Here is a 20,192-nt window from a genome sequence, read left to right on the forward strand (position 1 = left end):
TTTGATCATAATGTGAAGTACAGTATTTCATAATGTGAAGTACATTTGATCATAATGTGAAGTACAGTATATCATAATGTGAAGTACATTTGATCATAATGTGAAGTACAGTATTTCATAATGTGAAGTACATTTGATCATAATGTGAAGTACATTTGATCATAATGTGAAGTACAGTATTTCATAATGTGAAGTACAGTATTTCATAATGTGAAGTACAGTATTTCATAATGTGAAGTACAATCTATAATAATGTGAAGTACAGTATATCATAATGTAAAGTACATTTGATCATAATATAAAGTACATTTGATCATAATGTGAAGTGCAGTATTTCATAATGTCTAGTACAATTTATGATAATGTGAAGTACAGTATATCATAATGTAAAGTACAATTTATAATAATGTGAAGTACACTATATCATAATGTAAAGTACATTTGATCATAATGTGAAGTACAGTATTTTATAATGTGAAGTACATTTGATCATAATGTGAAGTACAGTATTTCATAATGTGAAGTACAGTATTTCATAATGTAAAGTACATTTGATCATAATGTGAAGTACAATATTTCATAATGTGAAGTACAGTATATCATAATGTAAAGTACAATTTATAATAATGTGAAGTACAGTATATCATAATGTAAAGTACATTTGATCATAATGTGAAGTACAGTATATTATAATGTAAAGTACATTTGATCATAATGTGAAGTACAGTATATCATAATGTAAAGTACAATTTATGATAATGTGAAGTACAGTATATCATAATGTAAAGTACATTTGATCATAATGTGAAGTACAGTATTTCATAATGTGAAGTACATTTAATCATGATGTGAAGTACAATCTATAATAATGTGAAGTACAGTATATCATAATGTAAAGTACAATTGATCATAATGTGAAGTACAGTATTTCATAATGTGAAGTACATTTGATCATAATGTGAAGTGCAGTATTTCATAATGTGAAGTACATTTGATCATAATGTGAAGTACAGTATTTCATAATGTGAAGTACAATCTATAATAATGTGAAGTACAGTATTTCATAATGTGAAGTACAGTATTTCATAATGTGAAGTACAATCTATAATAATGTGAAGTACAGTATATCATAATGTAAAGTACATTTGATCATAATGTAAAGTACATTTGATCATAATGTGAAGTGCAGTATTTCATAATGTAAAGTACAATTTATGATAATGTGAAGTACAGTATATCATAATGTAAAGTACAATTTATAATAATGTGAAGTACAGTATATCATAATGTAAAGTACATTTGATCATAATGTGAAGTACAGTATTTCATAATGTGAAGTACATTTGATCATAATGTGAAGTACAATCTAATAATGTGAAGTACAATCTAATAATGTGAAGTACAATCTATAATAATGTGAAGTACAATCTATAATAATGTGAAGTACAGTATATCATAATGTAAAGTACAATTTATAATAATGTGAAGTACAGTATATCATAATGTAAAGTACATTTGATCATAATGTGAAGTACAGTATATCATAATGTCAAGTACAATTTATAATAATGTCAAGTACAATTTATAATAATGTGAAGTAGGCCTACAGTATATTATAATGTAAAGTACAATATAATATTTATCATGATGTAAAGTGCAATTCAACATAATGTAGTGTGTTTATTATAATATTAAGTACAATTCATCAAAACAAAATTTATCATGATTAAAATACAATATACTCAGTAAATTGCATACAGCACTATTTACTATTTTAGTAAGGTTGAGAGTAGTAGATTTTCTCAATTTAAATGCTAGTTGTGGAAGGTGATACATTTTATCAAAATTAAAATATAAGAATTTGTAGAATTATTGTATCACTGAAGAAAGTGTGAAAATTTTACCATTTGAATAATTCATTTCTGTTTAATTTCTAGAGTTCTATGTGTAAATAAGATTTGAGTGTAAAGCTCTACAAACAAATTGGTTTGAAAGCTTGAATTAATTATGAGGTTTATGTGGACATTGAAGAGTCTAGTCCCTTACTGTTACATAACCCTACCTAAACATGGACATTAAAAACTTTTGATGTGGTCTTTGACGAGGTTATTTTTAAAGTGTTAAATTTGCATTTCACTTTTGAGGTAGTGTGATAGATTTTTGATGAATTGAAGTTAATTTTTAATGTTGCTCTCATAGTTTTATTCATGATTGAGCAATGTCTTTATCTTTATCCATTATTGCTCATTAGTTCTCCAAAAGACCTAGACATAATAGACAAATTTTCACAAAACATTTTCCCCAATTGATGAATCCTATCGAAAAAAAAAACATCAAAATTCTTGTTCTTGACAATTGTAAACTTTGTATAATGCACAATTATTGACAGAATTAAATGAAAAAATAAATTTTAGTTAGTATTCTCCTACAGAGCACAGTTTGTGTCAAATTTTGACAAAACTTTGGCAAATACAATTTATCATCAAGGGATGAGTCCTATCGATAGTCAAAAATGTTCAAAAACAAAACATATGAATGAAAGGTGAAAGATTTTCAAGTATCTATAAGAAGTTCATTCATAAGTTTTTTTTAAACTTGTTATAGTAAAAACCTTCATTAAAATTCAACATTAGTATTCAAATAAGGTCAAGCTTCCTGTCTGCCTGTCTGAATTTGGAAAATTTTATATTTTTACTTGAATAGAGCTGAAATTAGACTCTAGATTAAAGAGATTATCAATTACAACAGTTGACCTTTTCCCAAAACACGACTAGGGTCAAAATATGTTGAGAGCAGAATAAGATAAAAAGTAGTCAAACAAGAAAAATGATGGAGTGACAGAAGACAATGTAGAACATTGACATTGTCTCCATTTATTTCCTTTCTTTTGTTTTGACCAATTTTTTAAGAGATGACTATTAATTAAGAATTCAGATCACCCCATTTCTATACTATAGTTTCTCACGTAACTCTAATACCACCAGAATAACGACTTTCTGTTATATTCTGAATGAAATCAGTAAGAAGTGGATGTGAATATTTACTATGGATTTATACATGTACAATTTTCAATAATCTTTATGGGTTTATCCTTTTTTTGTGTGCTATGTGATTTTTTTTTTTCTAAATGGAAATTTATACATACTTCAAAATTCTTGATGTTTTTTTTCATTTATTTGTGCTCAGATTCGATTTTTACCAAGACAGAAATTTGCTATTCGAAATTTCAATATTTTTGGAATAATTTAAAGTCTTCCAACAGGATCTCCATTATTAATTATAACTCATTAATGGGCTTATTTTTGTGAGCTCTTCACACATTGCTGGAATAAATCTTCAAGTACACACTTAAAAAGTTAATATTTTAGATTATGTCCTGGACAGAAATTTGCTACTGAATATTTCAGTATTCGTGTTCAAACCTCTAATTGGAGCACCAGATTAAAAGTAATTGAATTAATGATCTAGTTTTTTTTGTAGTTCTTCACATACCGCTTAAAACAAGTACAAAGTTAAAACTTGTGTTTTGTAGGTGGACAGGTCGTATATTCTGGAAAGGTTACCACCATACTCTAGATGAAGCTGATGTTTATGATGTTTTACCACAAGATTCCACAGTTAAACTTTCAAATAGTTTGGGCAGGTAAGACATTCAATCTGTTTAAATTACACATCCAGATGTTTCATTATTTTCTGCAGATTTCTACAAATTTTTGATCTGACAACCTTATTCCTGTCAAAAACACTGTGGATTGAAAATAAAAGTAATGTTTGCTCCTGTACTGGTTTTCTAGAGATTTCTTAGATTTGCTGACAGTAATTAACATTAACTACCATCGAAGTACTCTCTTCAAAATGCTGCTTGTCTTTAATAAGCTAATAAGGAAAAGAAGAGTTAAACACAACACCTCTTTTTATGTCATACTGTTTTGTTCATATAAAGATATTTGTTATGATATTTTAGGGAATGGGAGAAAGAGTTATACAGATGGAAGAAAGGGGGAAGACCTAGTTTATGTGGAGCATTATGGAGGTGCTACAGACCACAGATTATTGCTTATGTTTTACTAATTGTTTTAGAGGTAACCCAAATTAACGTATTTCACATTTTCTTGTTTGCCTGGCATGGCCTGAATAGGATTATCTAACTGATCATAAATCAAAGTTGATTGTTGTTGCCAGAGGAATGACCCATGAGGGGTACAAATCCACCTGTATCTTTACAATATCAAGATATTACGAACTTAGTCTTATACTTGCTACTTGTAATTGCTGCCTTTCTTGCCAATCAGAGCCTGAATCTGATTTCCTTCAATCCATACAATCCAACGAAATCGCTACATTTACAAAATTTCGTGATACAAGAGAGTTACATATTGCAGTCAAGCAGTTTGTGGCAGATTGACATTGTGAAGACTGTATCAGTGCTTTCAGTGCAGTCAGCCTATTGTTACACTCTTATCCCTTATTATAAGTATGTCGGACAAACTTAACTGTTTTGTGGTTGTGTACAAACATTACAGCACTTATATATTCATTTTCAAACATTATGTGTATTCTGATATTCTTGAAGATGTACAAAGTATTCACTTTTCATTAAATTTTATGAGAAATTCATAGAGAATATTTTAGCCCCAAAACTAAAGATCAAGTCTGTGTATATTTAGCTTGATAGCAATGTAGCATACATTTTCTTTCAGATCACATGAAAAACAAATTCTTCAGTGAAAAATGATAAGTTTCTGACATTAATTTGAAAAACCATCTAGCTTTTAAATGTTAAAACTGTTAATTCAGTTGTTCTTTGATGAATTCATCATAAGATGGTGATATTTTATTGCATAGTTTTTAAGATTCTGCTCAAAGTTTGTGTATATTAGTGTATCCAAAGATAAAAGAAGAAAATATGAAAAGATACAGACCCACTTAATTTACTGAATGTAATTTAAGAAATTACAGATAATTTAACAGGAATTCAACTTCAATACTAATTGTGCACACTTTTTCATTACTTTGTGTGCTTATATTAGTTGATGATCTGCAATTTTTAGATCATAAAAACTGTTTTGATGTAATTATGCAAATGTGATGTTTCTATTTTAGGAATGTTTACGAGTGATACAAGCTGTATTAATGGGTTATTTTATAAGTATATTTGACGTGGATGTTAAATCACCAAACAAGTTTCGATTCCCAGATGTTTATATTTTTGCAACATTTCTATGTATCGTTTGTCTAGTCAACATATTTTTGGATCATAATTTTTTTCATCACGGATATAGAATGAGGGTAGCAGCTACTTCTTTGATATATAGGAAGGTAAGGATTAATTAAAGTATAATTTATAATAAAGATTGCCAGAAAATCGATAATGAAAGAGAAAGAAGAGAAGAGTTATTACAAATTTTATGTTGAATGACTCTTCAATAACTAGTGTTGAACAATACTATATATTTGTGTGTAATGCATATCTTTTTACACTAAAAGGGCTTGCTAAATTTGTGGTTAAAACATGATCATATTTTGCTGACTCTCTTTGATGTGGTCTTTCCATCAATATTTTCAGGTGATGAAATTATCCAGTCATATTTTAACTCCTAAAATAATGGAAGATATAATGAATCTCACTACCCGAGAAATGGATGTCTTTCCTATGGTAGGTTTTAGTCTAATGGGCTTTTTATAAAATTTTGGAGCAGATGTATAGAACGCCAAGCTTCTTTTTATTTCATTTCATTTGATGGGTTGTCAATTCTTATATAGCCACATTTTATTAGATTTTGGGAATGATTTCTCTTGCATATTCATTTAAAATAGATTTCTGCGGAAAGAAAATTTCTTTGCAATAAAAACCTCCAAAAGAGATGCAAAGTTGGAAAACCCAGAGTGAAATCAGAATGATATGTTTCAGAATATTAGATACAATAGAATAATGGAATGTGTTGTTTGAATGTTTCCTGGAATTGAAATGTGGATGTATTTATTTACAGGTTGTATTACCAGCTACGTATATTGTGATAGCACCAATACAGTTAATTATTATAAGTTATTTATTATGGGACTGGTTAAAGCTGGGTCCTGTTTGTCTTGCTGGTCTCTTAGTTTTAATCTTATTATTTCCTTTACAAATATTAATGGGAAAACTCTCCCGTATTTTAAGGTATGGTTATGTTCTTTTCTCAACTTTTTAAAATGATTTATAAATGATTTGTCCTGTCATGTATTCATGCAATTATTTAATATTGGTTGAAATTAAGCTCACATAATATTTACTATTACATTTGAGGAAAATAAATCTCCATCATAAGAGTGATTCATGTCAAAATGTTTTGATGAAAAGTTTATTTTGGTAAAGAAATGTGCAATGAAATATCAGTTTGTATACTCAGTTTGTGTGTTGTAACTAGAAATGCTTGTGTTTTTCTTACAGACAAAAAACAGATAATTTTACCAATCACAGATTACGTAAACTACAACTTATGATAAATGGTATCCAGGAAATAAAAATGGGTTGCTGGGAAAAATTCTGTGAAAGGATTATCATCAGTTCTAGGAAGTAAGATTTCTTGAATTTTATGGAGGAGGTGCTTTCTTCATTTTTTAATTCTAAAACACTTAAAAGAGTTCAATCTTTAATCACTGTATGAGAGCCTTGTGGCTTCGAAAGATATTGTCTTCAAGATTCAGTCAAAGTGAAAGAATTATTGGGAAATAATCTGTGTCATAGCAGTTTGGGCGTGCAGACATTCTCAGAAGCATAAGACCGTAGTCTTTATGCAAAATATAGACTTTGATTGAACTCCATTACTGAAATATATCTTGTCTGTTTTCAGTGAAGAGTTGTATCAAATGAAGAAGTTATTACGATTATTAAGTTTTAATAGTGCCTTAACATTAACTGCTGGTAAACTAGTGATGTTTGTGACCTTTATGTTAGTTTTAGTCACGGGACAAAAAGTGATTGCTATGCAAATTTTCACATCTATGGCCTTATTTGAAATATTACGAATGAGTGTCAGTATTTTGTTGCCTTCTGGGATATTGTTCTTTTCTGATGCAATGAAAACAGTCTCCAAAATTCAGGTAAGTTGAAAATGTATTCCCTCTGTTTTTGTGACTATCTTATGGGATCTGATAAAAAAAAAAAGATCTGTACTCTACTTGATGTTAGGGTTGTAAAACTCTGACGAATTTATCCAGAAATATAATATTTAGTTAGCGTGAAATGAAAGATGCTTTGGTGAATTTGAAATGATACAAAAATTTTGTTGCAGGAGATTTTGATGCTGGAAGAAAGAGCAACCATGTCAACATTAAGTAGAGCTGGTTATCAAAACCTAAATGAATCTGTAGCTGTAAGATTTTCTAAATATTATGCGAAAAAAAATAAGGTATAAAAAGTAGATTTTCAATGGAAACCTATACTGTCACTATCCATTTATGAGAGCTGATCTGAGGGGACATATTTGATATATAAAATCTTTATCAGCACAGCTAGTTTAGAGATAAGCATTGACTTTACAGGAGTGAACTCTTTGATGAACACCAACATTGAGAATATTATACTAAGAACAAATCTAATTGACAAGATCTCTCTTCATGCTACTGACACATATCTACAATATCCTTATCAAGTTTAGAAATGAGAATTTACTTTACACAGAGAACTAGTGATAGAAATGGGAAGCACAGGTAATTTTGAATCATTGCTTGAACTGCATTTCTCACAAAATTACCTTTATAACAGTGGTCATTTGAAATACAATCTACATCTATTTCTTTATGAATTATTGACTTTTTGCAGGATCTTGATTCTCCAGTAGTTTTAGCTAATATTGATTTAGATCTTGAAAAAGTGAGTTTTTTTTTCTTAAATATATCATAAATCATGTTTAGAGAAACCAATAGCACATTTCAAAACTAATATCTTTCTGTAGCTGCCTGTAGCAGTGGAAATTCTTTTCAAATAAAGCAAATATTGTTAGACACAATGATATTCCATAGACCATAATACTAAAAACATTTGATGTGTATTATAGAATAATTTATATGCTGTAATAGGACCTCCAGATAATGGACAGGTAAGTTGATGATTTTAATTGAAACAGGCTCAGTTCGATTTACCTCTGTCTTGAACAGACTTTTGTAAAGGTGTAGAGATTAATTAATAGTACTATTAAACACATTGAAGAGTTTGGAAAGGGAGAAATATTTTGGAATGGGAACTCATATAAAAATAAAAAAAAGCTTGGTATTTCTTTTGGTTTCTAGTTTTAATGTGAATTTGATGGTATTGGTATTTCAGAGTTATTTATTAATGGCAGTGATAGGTGAACTAGAGAAACAGAAAGGTTGTGTGTACCATCAAGGTCGTATAGCCTATGTTCCATGTCAACCCTGGTTATTTCCTGCAACAATTAGAGAAAATGTTGTGTTTGGGGCAGAGTTTGGCCGTTATAGATACAATCAAGTTTTACAAGCTTGTGCTTTATCTTCTGTAAGTGGAGTATTCTTTGATTTAATGTTAATCTTGATCAACAACTGTTTCGGGCATTATGTCAATAGTTTTGCTGCATGGCTTATATGGGTTATATTATAATTTTTGATGCATAAGCAAAGCAAGAGCACTCACTGAAAAGGTCACAAGATGACTTTAAAGATAGATTGAGATCTTTGTAATAGGGTTCTAAAGTACAGCAAAAAATATGAATGGATTGAAGGATGTTCGTCTGCCATTCTATTCGATTCATTAATTTCAAATTGTTCTTTTGACTCATATTTCTATTTTCAGTGGATTGATGCCTTACCCCAGAAAGATTTAACATTAGTTGGTGAGAGGGGGGTTAATATAGATAGTACAATGCAAGCTAAAATAACACTAGCAAGGTAAGGTTATACCTTTATCTGTAAATAGTGTACGGCACATACTTCAGAAATTTACCACATATTTATGTATCATATAATGGTGAATATAATGGGCACCCTTTCTTACTTTCAAGGAAACAAAATTCTGTGAATAATGTACACCCTTTTCAGATTAAAGAATCAACAAGACACTGTAATATTAAGTGATAATATTGCATATTCCCCATCTTTCAGTAAAGACTTTCTTTTCTGTTTTATGTGCAGGTAAGACGAAAAGACTAGTTCTGTTGCAGAAGAATAAATGAATTGATAAATAGGCCTGGATTAAATATCCAGAATAATACTTATGTTATTAATCAGTAATATTTTACATTGTTGTAGAGCTGTGTACCAGAATGCTGATATCTATTTAATAGATGATATACTAAGTGGTATGGATGCCAAGTCAGCCATGTTGATTTATAAAAAGTAAGACTCCAAAATACTTCCAAAATATAGAATTTTCCTTATTATGGTAATAAATATTTAATGTTCACAAACTTTGGTTTTAATAATCATACTATTTAGGCCTAGAAATTGTGGTTATAATACTAGTGTGAAAGTTATTCAAACGCATAATCAATACTTGAAAAGACAATCAGAGTCTGTTGCTGTACAATGTAAAATTTGTGAGATTGATTTTAACAATATTTGTAGGTGTATATGTGGTATATTACGATCTAAAACTCGTGTTTTAGTAACAGATAATATGCATCATGCTAAAGTTTCTGATCAAATACTAGTAATGTCACAGGTAAGCTGCCTTGATCTATGATTGTTGCACAGTTTTTTGATCTGATCAGATACTGTATTAAGTTTTTGGAACAGATTTCAAGCTATGTTTGAAAGGGGGGTACAATTTTTGATGTTTGGATGTTTAAACTGGCAAAACAAGAGAATCCAACTTGAAGAATATCCTGTGGTTTTAATTGTGTGATGGATAAATGTGTGTATTAGAATGTATTTTATGTGTAAAATCATCTTTGTTAATTGAAAGCCTTTTCTTTCCAGGGAAATGTCCATTATTGTGGTGATTTTGATGAATTAGAGAAATGGGGAATGAATACCAATCATTTTCTATCAGCTGGTATTTATAAAAATATGGACATAACAAAATTAACAGATTATTCTACACCTTTACTGAATGAATCAGGGGGAAGTAACTTGGTGACGCCTGCTTCCTCAACCCCTGATACTACTATTAAAGATAGTTTAAATGGTTCACTGGAAATCTTACATCATGAAGTAAAGGTAAAATTATCTTCATTGTTTTTATAAGTCATGATTTCATAAATTAATGATGTAAATCAGATGGGAAAATAATCCAAGGCTTTGAACTTTAAAGATCCCTAGGTTTATGCCAATGACCTGGCAAAATTTTCCTTTATACACACTGCATGGAATGGCTTGTTTTCCTTAGCACAATCAGGTAAAGAAAAGTATTGCTCCATTTCATTTTGTTTCATTTACCAGAACTGAACTTGGGGCACCATATTTGGTAAACTGTAAATAAGCTTGACAAATTAAGAGAATGAGTCATCTTTCCTCATTATCCCAGCCAAAATAACTGCATGTACCTATGTTGACATGAGTTTAGCTGGTACATAGATTCAAGTGAGCTGAAGTTGGTATCTAAGTAAACAAGGATGTTCCTTTCTTTATAATTTATTTTACTGAATATCATATTTTGTAGGACCCATCAGACCCATTTTTCGTAGGTGAAACAGACCCAAGTTATCATTCCAGTTCACCTAGTTCAAGTGTTTACAGACATTTCTTTTTAATTGGAGGTGGATGTTGTGGAATATTTATATTTTTTCTACTTTCAATTTGTACACAGGTTAGTCATTGTTTTATATAAGCTTGATATTATCTAGAGCTAATTGTATATTTTCTATAAACCAATTATAATATGGACACATGTTAAGGGTATAAAATGCTTCATAAAGACGGCCTGTTTGGAGGCTAAGTTTCTAATAATATAGCCTACTTAATGAACACAGTAAGCTGAATAGGAATGAATAGTCATGCCTTCTCGATATACTGTTTATTTTGTATATTTCTTTACCGGCTCTTCTATAATTCATAAAATATGTAAGTAAGTCTATTTTTTGACATCCACAATTTCTTCTTTGACAACACTGTTTTGATACAAGTTTTGATTTTCACCCAATCACTTGGTAAGTTTTATGTTGCATGTTATTGGGCAATAAAGCTAAGGATGCTTTTGGATCACAGTTTTCCGCGCTGTATAATTATCTCCCTTGACACATCAAGGGAGACAATCAGAGCAATATGCCTAATGTACAATAGCACATTTTTTTCACTTCTGTTATGTTAAATGTGCTAACAGATACTAGCCTTTTTCCTTGTGTATATTTATTTGAGCTATAAAAATCAATGTGATTAGTTGTAGCTTTCACCCATTTGTTGATGATCTAATCCCTGCTTTACTTTTGTATTATTCAGATAATTTTATATGCTTGTTTTATTCAGCTTTTCCTTGCATAATTTCTCATTTTATGTTTTTGAAATTTTCTGAAGGTTGCCATTATTGTGCTGAATGCAATGTTTTGTCTCTATTGTATTCGGTGGCAGCCATTTCACCACAAGATATTTTAATACTTTAGTTAGAACCTCACACCAGAAAGTTAACTATTTTGTGATTAACTTGATATAATTTGGCCCTCATGATAAAAGACAAATTTGGCAGCTGAATATATTGAAGGTCTAATATGACATCATCGGCCTTGCATATATCATTAATGTACTTGTTGCTGTGTATGTTTATTGTAGTGTTTTGTTTTCAGGCAGGCTATATATTATGTGAATGGTGGTTGGCATTTTGGTAGGTTTAAGTTTTTGTTTTAGTCTTACTATTGCTAAGGGCTTGATGTTAACAAAAAGCTTGTTACACAAATGTTGTTATGCTGTCTTCATTTAGTTATCAATGTATAGCTTCTAGTGAAACAGAATTATTAAATTTGATGGATACATTATGAATACATTATAAAAGATTAATTTTCAATTTCCACATCATGCAGAAATCTTACCCTTTTTTGATCGAAGAAGAAGTTATTTGAATTTCAGAGTTTTTTTTAGAGCACACACAAATTCATTTGCTTGCATTCAATTACAAATAGACACCAAAAGAATGGACAAATTACATTGACTTTGTTTGCTAAAAGTATTTCATTGTTTATATTTTTTCCTTACAGGGCTGAAGAGTTCCAAAATATGAATTCAACACTATTAGTTAATAATACTGTATTTGGTCCAGCATTAAATACATTAGATGCAAGAGTATATATATATTTAGCTGTTGTATTTGTTACTCTAGTGGTTGGTTTTCTTCAAGCCAGCTTTTTCTTCTATATTTCAAAACGAGCCTCACATGTCCTTCATAATATGGCTTTAATACTAATGATGCAGGCTCCTATATCTTTCTTTGACTCCAACACTATAGGTAAGTCGAACGTAATGTTTTTTCACATCCCTCTTAAATGAATCAGTACAATTTTGCCCCATTTTCAGGCACAAATAGATCTTTCAATATAATTTAAAGAACATTTCTGTATTAAACACAAAGCTAGTTTATGAAATGATGTGCAATGTCGTTTCCTATCTTTGAGTCCCACAAAGTTTATCAAAAACTAGATGAATCCTAATCTTGATGAAATATCCCATTAGTATTAAGAGTAAAGAAGTTCATAGAATATCCTATGTTATTAGTGTGAAGTTTAGAGTAATATTTACATGAACTGATTCTAATATTCTACTATATTTGGATGATAAATTGTTTGGAATTGTAATTATAGGAGCTGTATTAAGTCGTTTTTTAAGAGATGTCAGTATAATGGATTCTCTTCCTGCTTTATTTCTTGATTGTATTCAGGTTAGTAATACATAGAATTATCAAAATAACCTTATTCCTGTCAGAAATATGGTAAACATACCCAACTGGCCAATGTTATATCACATAGTTGTATTAGGGGTTTAAAAATTATCAGTAATCTTTAAAAAGTTCAATTTATAGTTTGGGTAGCAAACAGTTATGCAGTATATTTCATATGCCTTGTCATTGATTTACTTTTACAGTTATTAGACGTCAAGTTACACAAAATGATAAGTGACCCAGGGTAATATCATATGTTTCAGATATACAAAACTCCATTTGGACATTTTATGTGTGAGTTGATTTTATTTTATGTTGTTATATTTTCAGTCATTCAGTATATTATTTGGTACTATGTTGGTAGTTGGTATAGCTAATTATTGGTTATTTATATTAGTTATACCATTATTAATAACCTTCCTGATAGCTCGACATTATTATCTTCACTCCACTCAAGATGTAGAAAGAATTGAACTAGCATGTAAGTCAAACTCAGAATGTAATGAAAATCTATTAAAAATTTTATACAAATAGAAATTTGAAAGATACATGTTGGATGCATTAAAAAGAGGCTCAAAAAAGTCAGATTTTATTCAGAAATTTTGAATGAATGACATTGACACATTATACACATTTGGAGTGCACTATTTAGGTAGGAAGGTCTACTGAAGATTTGAATTGGAATCAATTGAGAAAAATAAGGTGCCCTCGAAGTAGGAGGGCATGCCATATGTGTTATAAAGACCTTGAAGGTCCATTCCGTCCTTGTCAAGGGGAGTGCTAACCGGCTCTCCTTTTTAATAACACAATATGATTGGTGGAGACAAGTAGCATATATACCCCTCTCTGTTTTTTAATTTTAGTATTTGGTTTCAAGATTTTATGTTATATTTTTTAGAAATAACAGTATTATTTATAAATTGTCAGCCTTTATTCTATATCATTATTTATGTTTTTCTTTATATTTTGTTATAAAACAAAAATAAGTTGGATCATTATTATATTGATTTTTTAAAGACTATTATATAATAGCTTATTTCTATTTCATATGAGTTATCTCCCTTTAATACTAGTTTTGTTATACTACCGGTATTCAGTTTCATGTATAGACTTCTTAAAGGTATACTACTTGGCCAAAATGAGTAATACAATAAATCCATAAAACTAAGTATTAATTCATTAAACTAAATAATTCATAGATATTCTTAGAATCGTCTTATATAGAGATTCTATTCTTTAGTCCAACTGATGAATATATACTCTTATTGACTAAGTTACAGACTTTAAATTTCATGTTCATTCTAAGAGATAGTATCTCTTTAATGATTAGTGTCTTTTATGGAAATTTGACAAAATTATGAGGAATTATTGAAACGTTAACAACAATTTTACAAAAAACCATTGAAAAATAATAATTTCTCAAGATTATCTGTAATAAAAATAAAATAATTTGTGCAGTTTAATAGCGATATAGCCTAAAGTTTAAAAATTAATCATATTATTTTTCTAAAATATGATATTTATTTGTAGCTAAAAGTGCAGTAGGAAGCCATGTTGTAAGCAGTATGGAAGGTGTACAGTCATTGAGAGTGTTTGGTGTAGAACAGAGATTTCTACATAATTTTGATGTTAATCAAGATCGTAGTACAGCAGCTTGTTATTTACATCTAGCAGCTAATAGATGGTTTGGTATGAGAGTTGATATGATAGGGTTTTTATTAATTGTTGGTGTTGTTATTGGTTCTATATTAGTTGTTAATTATCAAGGTAGGTTCACAAGATTTTGGAGGTTTTATTCACTTCCAATAAATCTTAAAACAAAATCAAGGTTCTATTGTCAGTGACATTAATACTTTACAAGTACATGTATATATAAAGAATGTTAGAAAGTCCCAGTTAAAGTATTTCGTTATACTGAAGAATACTTGAATAATAACTATTGTATACTATTGCATGAAATGATAAACGTCTTTTCCCTTGCTTTGAAGCGTAATTTGAGCTTCTGGACACTGATTGTCTTATGCCGTTGATATAAGGATCACATGTCTCATCCAGTATGATTGTTTTATTCTGTTAATTTTAGGATCATCCGTCTCATCCAGTATGATTGGTCTCTCATTCTTTATTCTGTTAATTTTAGGATCACCTGTCTCATCCAGTATGATTGGTCTCTCATTGTTTTATTCTGTTAATTTAAGGATCACCTGTCTCATCCAGTATGATTGACCTCTCATTGTTTTATTCTGTTAATTTAAGGATCACCTGTCTCATCCAGTATGATTGATCTCTCATTGTTTTATTCTGTTAATTTAAGGATCACATGTCTCATCCAGTATGATTGACCTCTCATTGTTTTATTCTGTTAATTTTAGGATCTCCTGTCTCATCCAGTATGATTGGTCTCTCATTGTTTTATTCTGTTAATTTTAGGATCACCTGTCTCATCCAGTGTGATTGACCTCTCATTGTTTTATTCTGTTAATTTAAGGATCACCTGTCTCATCCAGTATGATTGACCTCTCATTGTTTTATTCTGTTAATTTTAGGATCACCTGTCTCATCCAGTGTGATTGACCTCTCATTGTTTTATTCTGTTAATTTAAGGATCACCTGTCTCATCCAGTGTGATTGACCTCTCATTGTTTTATTCTGTTAATTTTAGGATCACCTGTCTCATCCAGTATGATTGACCTCTCATTGTTTTATTCTGTTAATTTAAGGATCACCTGTCTCATCCAGTGTGATTGGCCTCTCATTGTTTTATTCTGTTAATTTAAGGATCACCTGTCTCATCCAGTATGATTGACCTCTCATTGTTTTATTCTGTTAATGTTAGGATCTCCTGTCTCATCCAGTATGATTAGCCTCTCATTGTTTTATTCTGTTAATTTAAGGATCACCTGTCTCATCCAGTATGATTGACCTCTCATTGTTTTATTCTGTTAATGTTAGGATCACCTGTCTCATCCAGTATGATTAGCCTCTCATTGTTTTATTCCGTTAATGTTAGGATCTCCTGTCTCATCCAGTATGATTAGCCTCTCATTGTTTTATTCTGTTAATTTAAGGATCACCTGTCTCATCCAGTATGATTGACCTCTCATTGTTTTATTCTGTTAATGTTAGGATCACCTGTCTCATCCAGTATGATTAGCCTCTCATTGTTTTATTCCGTTAATGTTAGGATCACCTGTCTCATCCAGTATGATTAGCCTCTCATTGTTTTATTCTGTTAATTTTCGGATCTCCTGTCTCCTCCACCACGATTGGCCTCTCATTGTTTTATTCTGTTAATTTTAGGATCACCTGTCTCATCCAGTATGATTGACCTCTCATTGTTATATTCTGTTAATTTAAGGTTCACCTGTCTCATCCAGTATGATTGGTCTGTCATTATTTTATTCTGTTAATTTTAGGATCACCTGTCTCATCCAGTATGATTAATCTCTCATTGTTTTATTCTGTTAATTTAGGATCGCCTTTCTAATCCAGTGTGATTGGTCTCTCATTGTTTTATTCTGTTAATTTAAGGTTCACCTGTCTCATCCAGTATGATTGACCTCTCATTGTTTTATTCTGTTAATTTTAGGATCTCCTGTCTCCTCCAGCATGATTGACCTCTCATTGTTTTATTCTGTTGATTTAAGGTTCACCTGTCTCATCCAGTATGATTGGTCTGTCATTGTTTTATTCTGTTAATTTTAGGATCTCCTGTCTCATCTAGTATGATTGGTCTGTCATTGTTTTATGCTGTTAATTTGCTCAATGTACAACAACCAGCTTTGAGGAAGTCAGCTGCTGTCCATTTTAAAGTAGGTACATTTCTTGAGCATAATAAAATAGACTTCATATACCTATGTTAATGCATGTATATAGCCAAAATTAGTTGAGACAATATGTAAAAGTTATATAGACACAGCTTTACGGAACAACAATCACTGGTTAAAGTTTTATGACGTTGCATAAAACTTTAACCAGTGATTGTTGTTCCATAAAGCTGTGTCTATATATCATACTCACAATTGCTAAATGCCATTCAAAGACAATAAATAAAAGGTCATCATAATTAAATTAAAGTGTACAGCACCAATTCAGATTGCAATCTGTTTAAGGGGTTACAAATTTAATGATGTCATGAGTGATAATTGCATGCCGAGCAGTTAATAATGCCCTAGTAGTGATGAATGTCTAAATTGTTGCAGAACCTTTTTATTTAATCGAATGAGAACCATAAGATAATGCCAAATAATTAGTTGACTCTATTAATTTAATCATTCTATATTTTGTTGTTATTGAAGATGAGTTCTGTAGAAAGATTGTTTCAATGTTATCAGATAACACCAGAATTAGATTTATCAGAAACTGATGTTAAACCCAGCATTAACTGGCCACAATATGGTATTTTAACATTAGAGGGTGTTACTTTAACACAGACATCTAAAGGTCCTAATGTGTTAAAAAGTGTTTGGTGTTGTATTAGAGCAGAAGAAAAGGTTGGGATATTTCTATACTGAATATTGAAAATTAGCAAAGATATGTGTTAGTTCCAGTCAATAAGTGAAAAAAAAATTTTTATAAACTCACAGACTAATTAGACATCTGAATTATCAGTTCCAATGTTATGCAATGAAAATGAAAAATATTTCCTTTTAAAGTCATGATACAGCCATTTTTTTTGTTTCCAGAAAATGTAGACATTTATTTGAAAGTTAAGATATTCAAAAGCTCTGAACAAAGGAGTTCTCCCATTTTCTGATTGACTTCTGGAAATGATTTTGACGACAATGTAGAAATTACATGTGGTTGAAATGAATGTGAAAAATTTCTCTTTGAAATGAAACAGGATCATATGGAAATGTATGTTATATATATATATTATAGATGGGTATGTTGTTTAAATCTGCTGCTGAACAGAGAGCGTTTATATGTATATTATATCGTATGATAGATTATCTTGGTGTAGTTAGAATTGATGGTATAGATATACAGAATATTAGTTTACCTCGATTAAGAGATAAAATAGCTGTAATACCACAGGTCAGAAAATAACTTTTGCGTCCATGGTACCTTATCAGGTGAAATTTTCAAATGTGGATATGAGTTATTTCAGAACCTCTGATATACATTGCCTCAAATCGCTTGTCTTCATATAATTAACAAGGTGTTGAATACCAGGACATATTATCTTATAGATAACCTAAATTGATTTAGATGTTTAACTTCATGTTGCTAAATGTCAAAATTATATTTGAATGACTTGAACCCCAAATATTAATAATACTAGTCACCTAGATGTAGTTTTAACTTTAACAAATAATTATGATATAAATACTAACACTAAGCTATGAAGATCTGTTGCTTTGTTTTTTTCAGAATCCCACATTATTTCTAGGAACAATCAGACAGAATATTGATCCTATATCAAGATATACTGATGCTCAAGTGTGGAGAGTTCTAGAAGAGGTATGTGTTTAAAGTAATATTTATAGCTCTAGGGTTGGTATACAGCCCTTGTCTACCAGAAAATTGTTTCTGTATTACTGGTATTAGCAATTGAAATGGAAAATTGTTTTTTTCTCATCAGCAGTTTAGATGGTATCATCAGCTCTTTAGATAGAAAAGGCTGATAGGGAATAGATCAAAATGAATCATAATCAGGTGTAAGATTTATATTGTATATTGTCTCTATGTTGTAGGTGAATCTATCATCATTTGTAGAATCTTTACCCCAGAGACTATATACAGATATCACATCATTTGTTGATTTATTTACTGTTGGTCATAGGCAATTAATACGCCTAGCTAGAGCTATGTTACGACAAAATAAAATTATTATATATGAAGAACCATCATCCAGATTAGATACCAGGTAGGTTTTTGTTTTGTTTATCTAATTGTTGATCCTAGATTTGAGTGTCAAGGCCAGCATTTGAAAATTAACTAGATGTCCAATCACTTGTATAAAACACTCAAACCATCTGAAGCATAAAAATCAAGCTATCCAATCCATATCTCATAATCACATATCAAATCAATTAATCATGTAATTGTTGCAAGCCAACCTAGAGGGTGTAAGAAAATAATCAAGAAACTATACAATTTATATATATTCTGTTTTAGATGTAATGGTATAATATTGTCCACATTAAAAAGAAAATTTCGTAAAAGTACAGTGATACATATGTCTCATTTACCAGATACTGTTGTAGACTATGATAGAGTTATGGTAATACATTTATATTATTTTGTTTATGGTTTGTTTATTTTTTTGGTTGTCACATTTTGGAATTTGGGATGCATTTTGATAAGTGTTGACACTTTGCTAAACTAAAGTAAATTTTGTGTGATTTCTAGCCTTTTCAGTGCAAAAACTGATGAGATTTTATAAATGGATTCCAAAATGTCCAGCTTCTTCAACATTAAACCTGCTGCGGACGAGAGGAACTAGCTGAGCTGCCTGCATTAAGAGGCATTAACGGCTCATGTGGTATCATTATGGTAACCGTGAATGAAGCAATTTTAGAAAATCAACTTTCTGAACATGGCAAGACTATCCGTGTCTATACGCTGTTTATTCTGTGGAATTCCAAAACAGGGAAATGAGGCCATTTTGATCCAAACCTTCTTTGGTTGTTTTCGTTGACGTACAGAATTGGCCGAAGGTTTCTAGTGAGACAATAGCTCAGTGCTCTCGTCTCCGCTGAAAAAAGTAGTAAGATTATTGCTCAGTTGACAGCCTCTTGAGGCATGAAGCTCAGCTAGTTCGTCTTGTGGCAGGCTTTATCATTAGTGTCAGTTTTAAAAGAATATGAATAACTGTTGAGTTGCCTGCATTTATCAGCTAGTTTGCCTTTATATGAATAACTAGTATAGCTAATGTATCTTTATGCACAGGCAGCACAGGGATTTCCTGCATAAAAACTTCACATAATGCACTTATTGATTATTAACACATTATTTTTTCTTTGTAGATGGTATCTGATGGTAGAATACAAGAAGTAGATACTCCACATTTATTACTACAGAATAAAAACAGTCAGTTTTATAAACTAGTCAATGATCTAGCTATATCTAATATTGATAAACTAAAACAACTGGCTCGTGATAAATACCAGAATAAACCATATATTTCACCACCTATTAATCCTGATGATTTCGACAATAACATAGTGCCAAGGTTAGAAATACGAAGCCCTAATGATATCATTGCCTTGCCTTCATTCCATTCATCAAGATTAGTAGGAGTTTTAAATCATTTACCTACCAACAAATTCTCAACCAATAGAATATAAGTTTTCACAAACTAACAAACTGTTGACCAATAGATTTAAAGTTTTAACCAACCACAAATTTCTCAACCAATAAACTTTAAGATTAGTTGAAGTTTTAAATC

At 30.4% G+C, this 20,192-nt stretch overlaps 1 protein-coding gene across 1 annotated transcript; it reads left to right on the plus strand.

The window, feature by feature from the left end:
* Window positions 1-3,515: 3,515 nt before the first annotated feature.
* Window positions 3,516-20,091, plus strand: LOTGIDRAFT_105125 (hypothetical protein; the record flags this gene model as incomplete). Its single annotated transcript, XM_009057057.1, has 28 exons — window positions 3,516-3,643; window positions 3,965-4,082; window positions 5,104-5,319; window positions 5,567-5,656; window positions 5,991-6,160; window positions 6,431-6,556; window positions 6,834-7,083; window positions 7,275-7,391; window positions 7,805-7,855; window positions 8,040-8,081; window positions 8,306-8,497; window positions 8,792-8,886; window positions 9,247-9,333; window positions 9,562-9,658; window positions 9,916-10,172; window positions 10,651-10,748; window positions 11,719-11,752; window positions 12,123-12,370; window positions 12,723-12,799; window positions 13,130-13,280; window positions 14,330-14,566; window positions 16,505-16,611; window positions 17,098-17,292; window positions 17,681-17,836; window positions 18,173-18,262; window positions 18,496-18,668; window positions 18,920-19,025; window positions 19,771-20,091. Coding segments are annotated over 28 exons (4,029 nt in total), but the record flags the coding sequence as incomplete, so codon positions are not given.
* Between the last annotated feature and the right edge of the window lie 101 nt (window positions 20,092-20,192).

Source organism: Lottia gigantea, assembly GCF_000327385.1.
Source record: "Lottia gigantea unplaced genomic scaffold LOTGIsca_3, whole genome shotgun sequence".
Lineage (NCBI taxonomy): Eukaryota > Metazoa > Mollusca > Gastropoda > Lottiidae > Lottia > Lottia gigantea.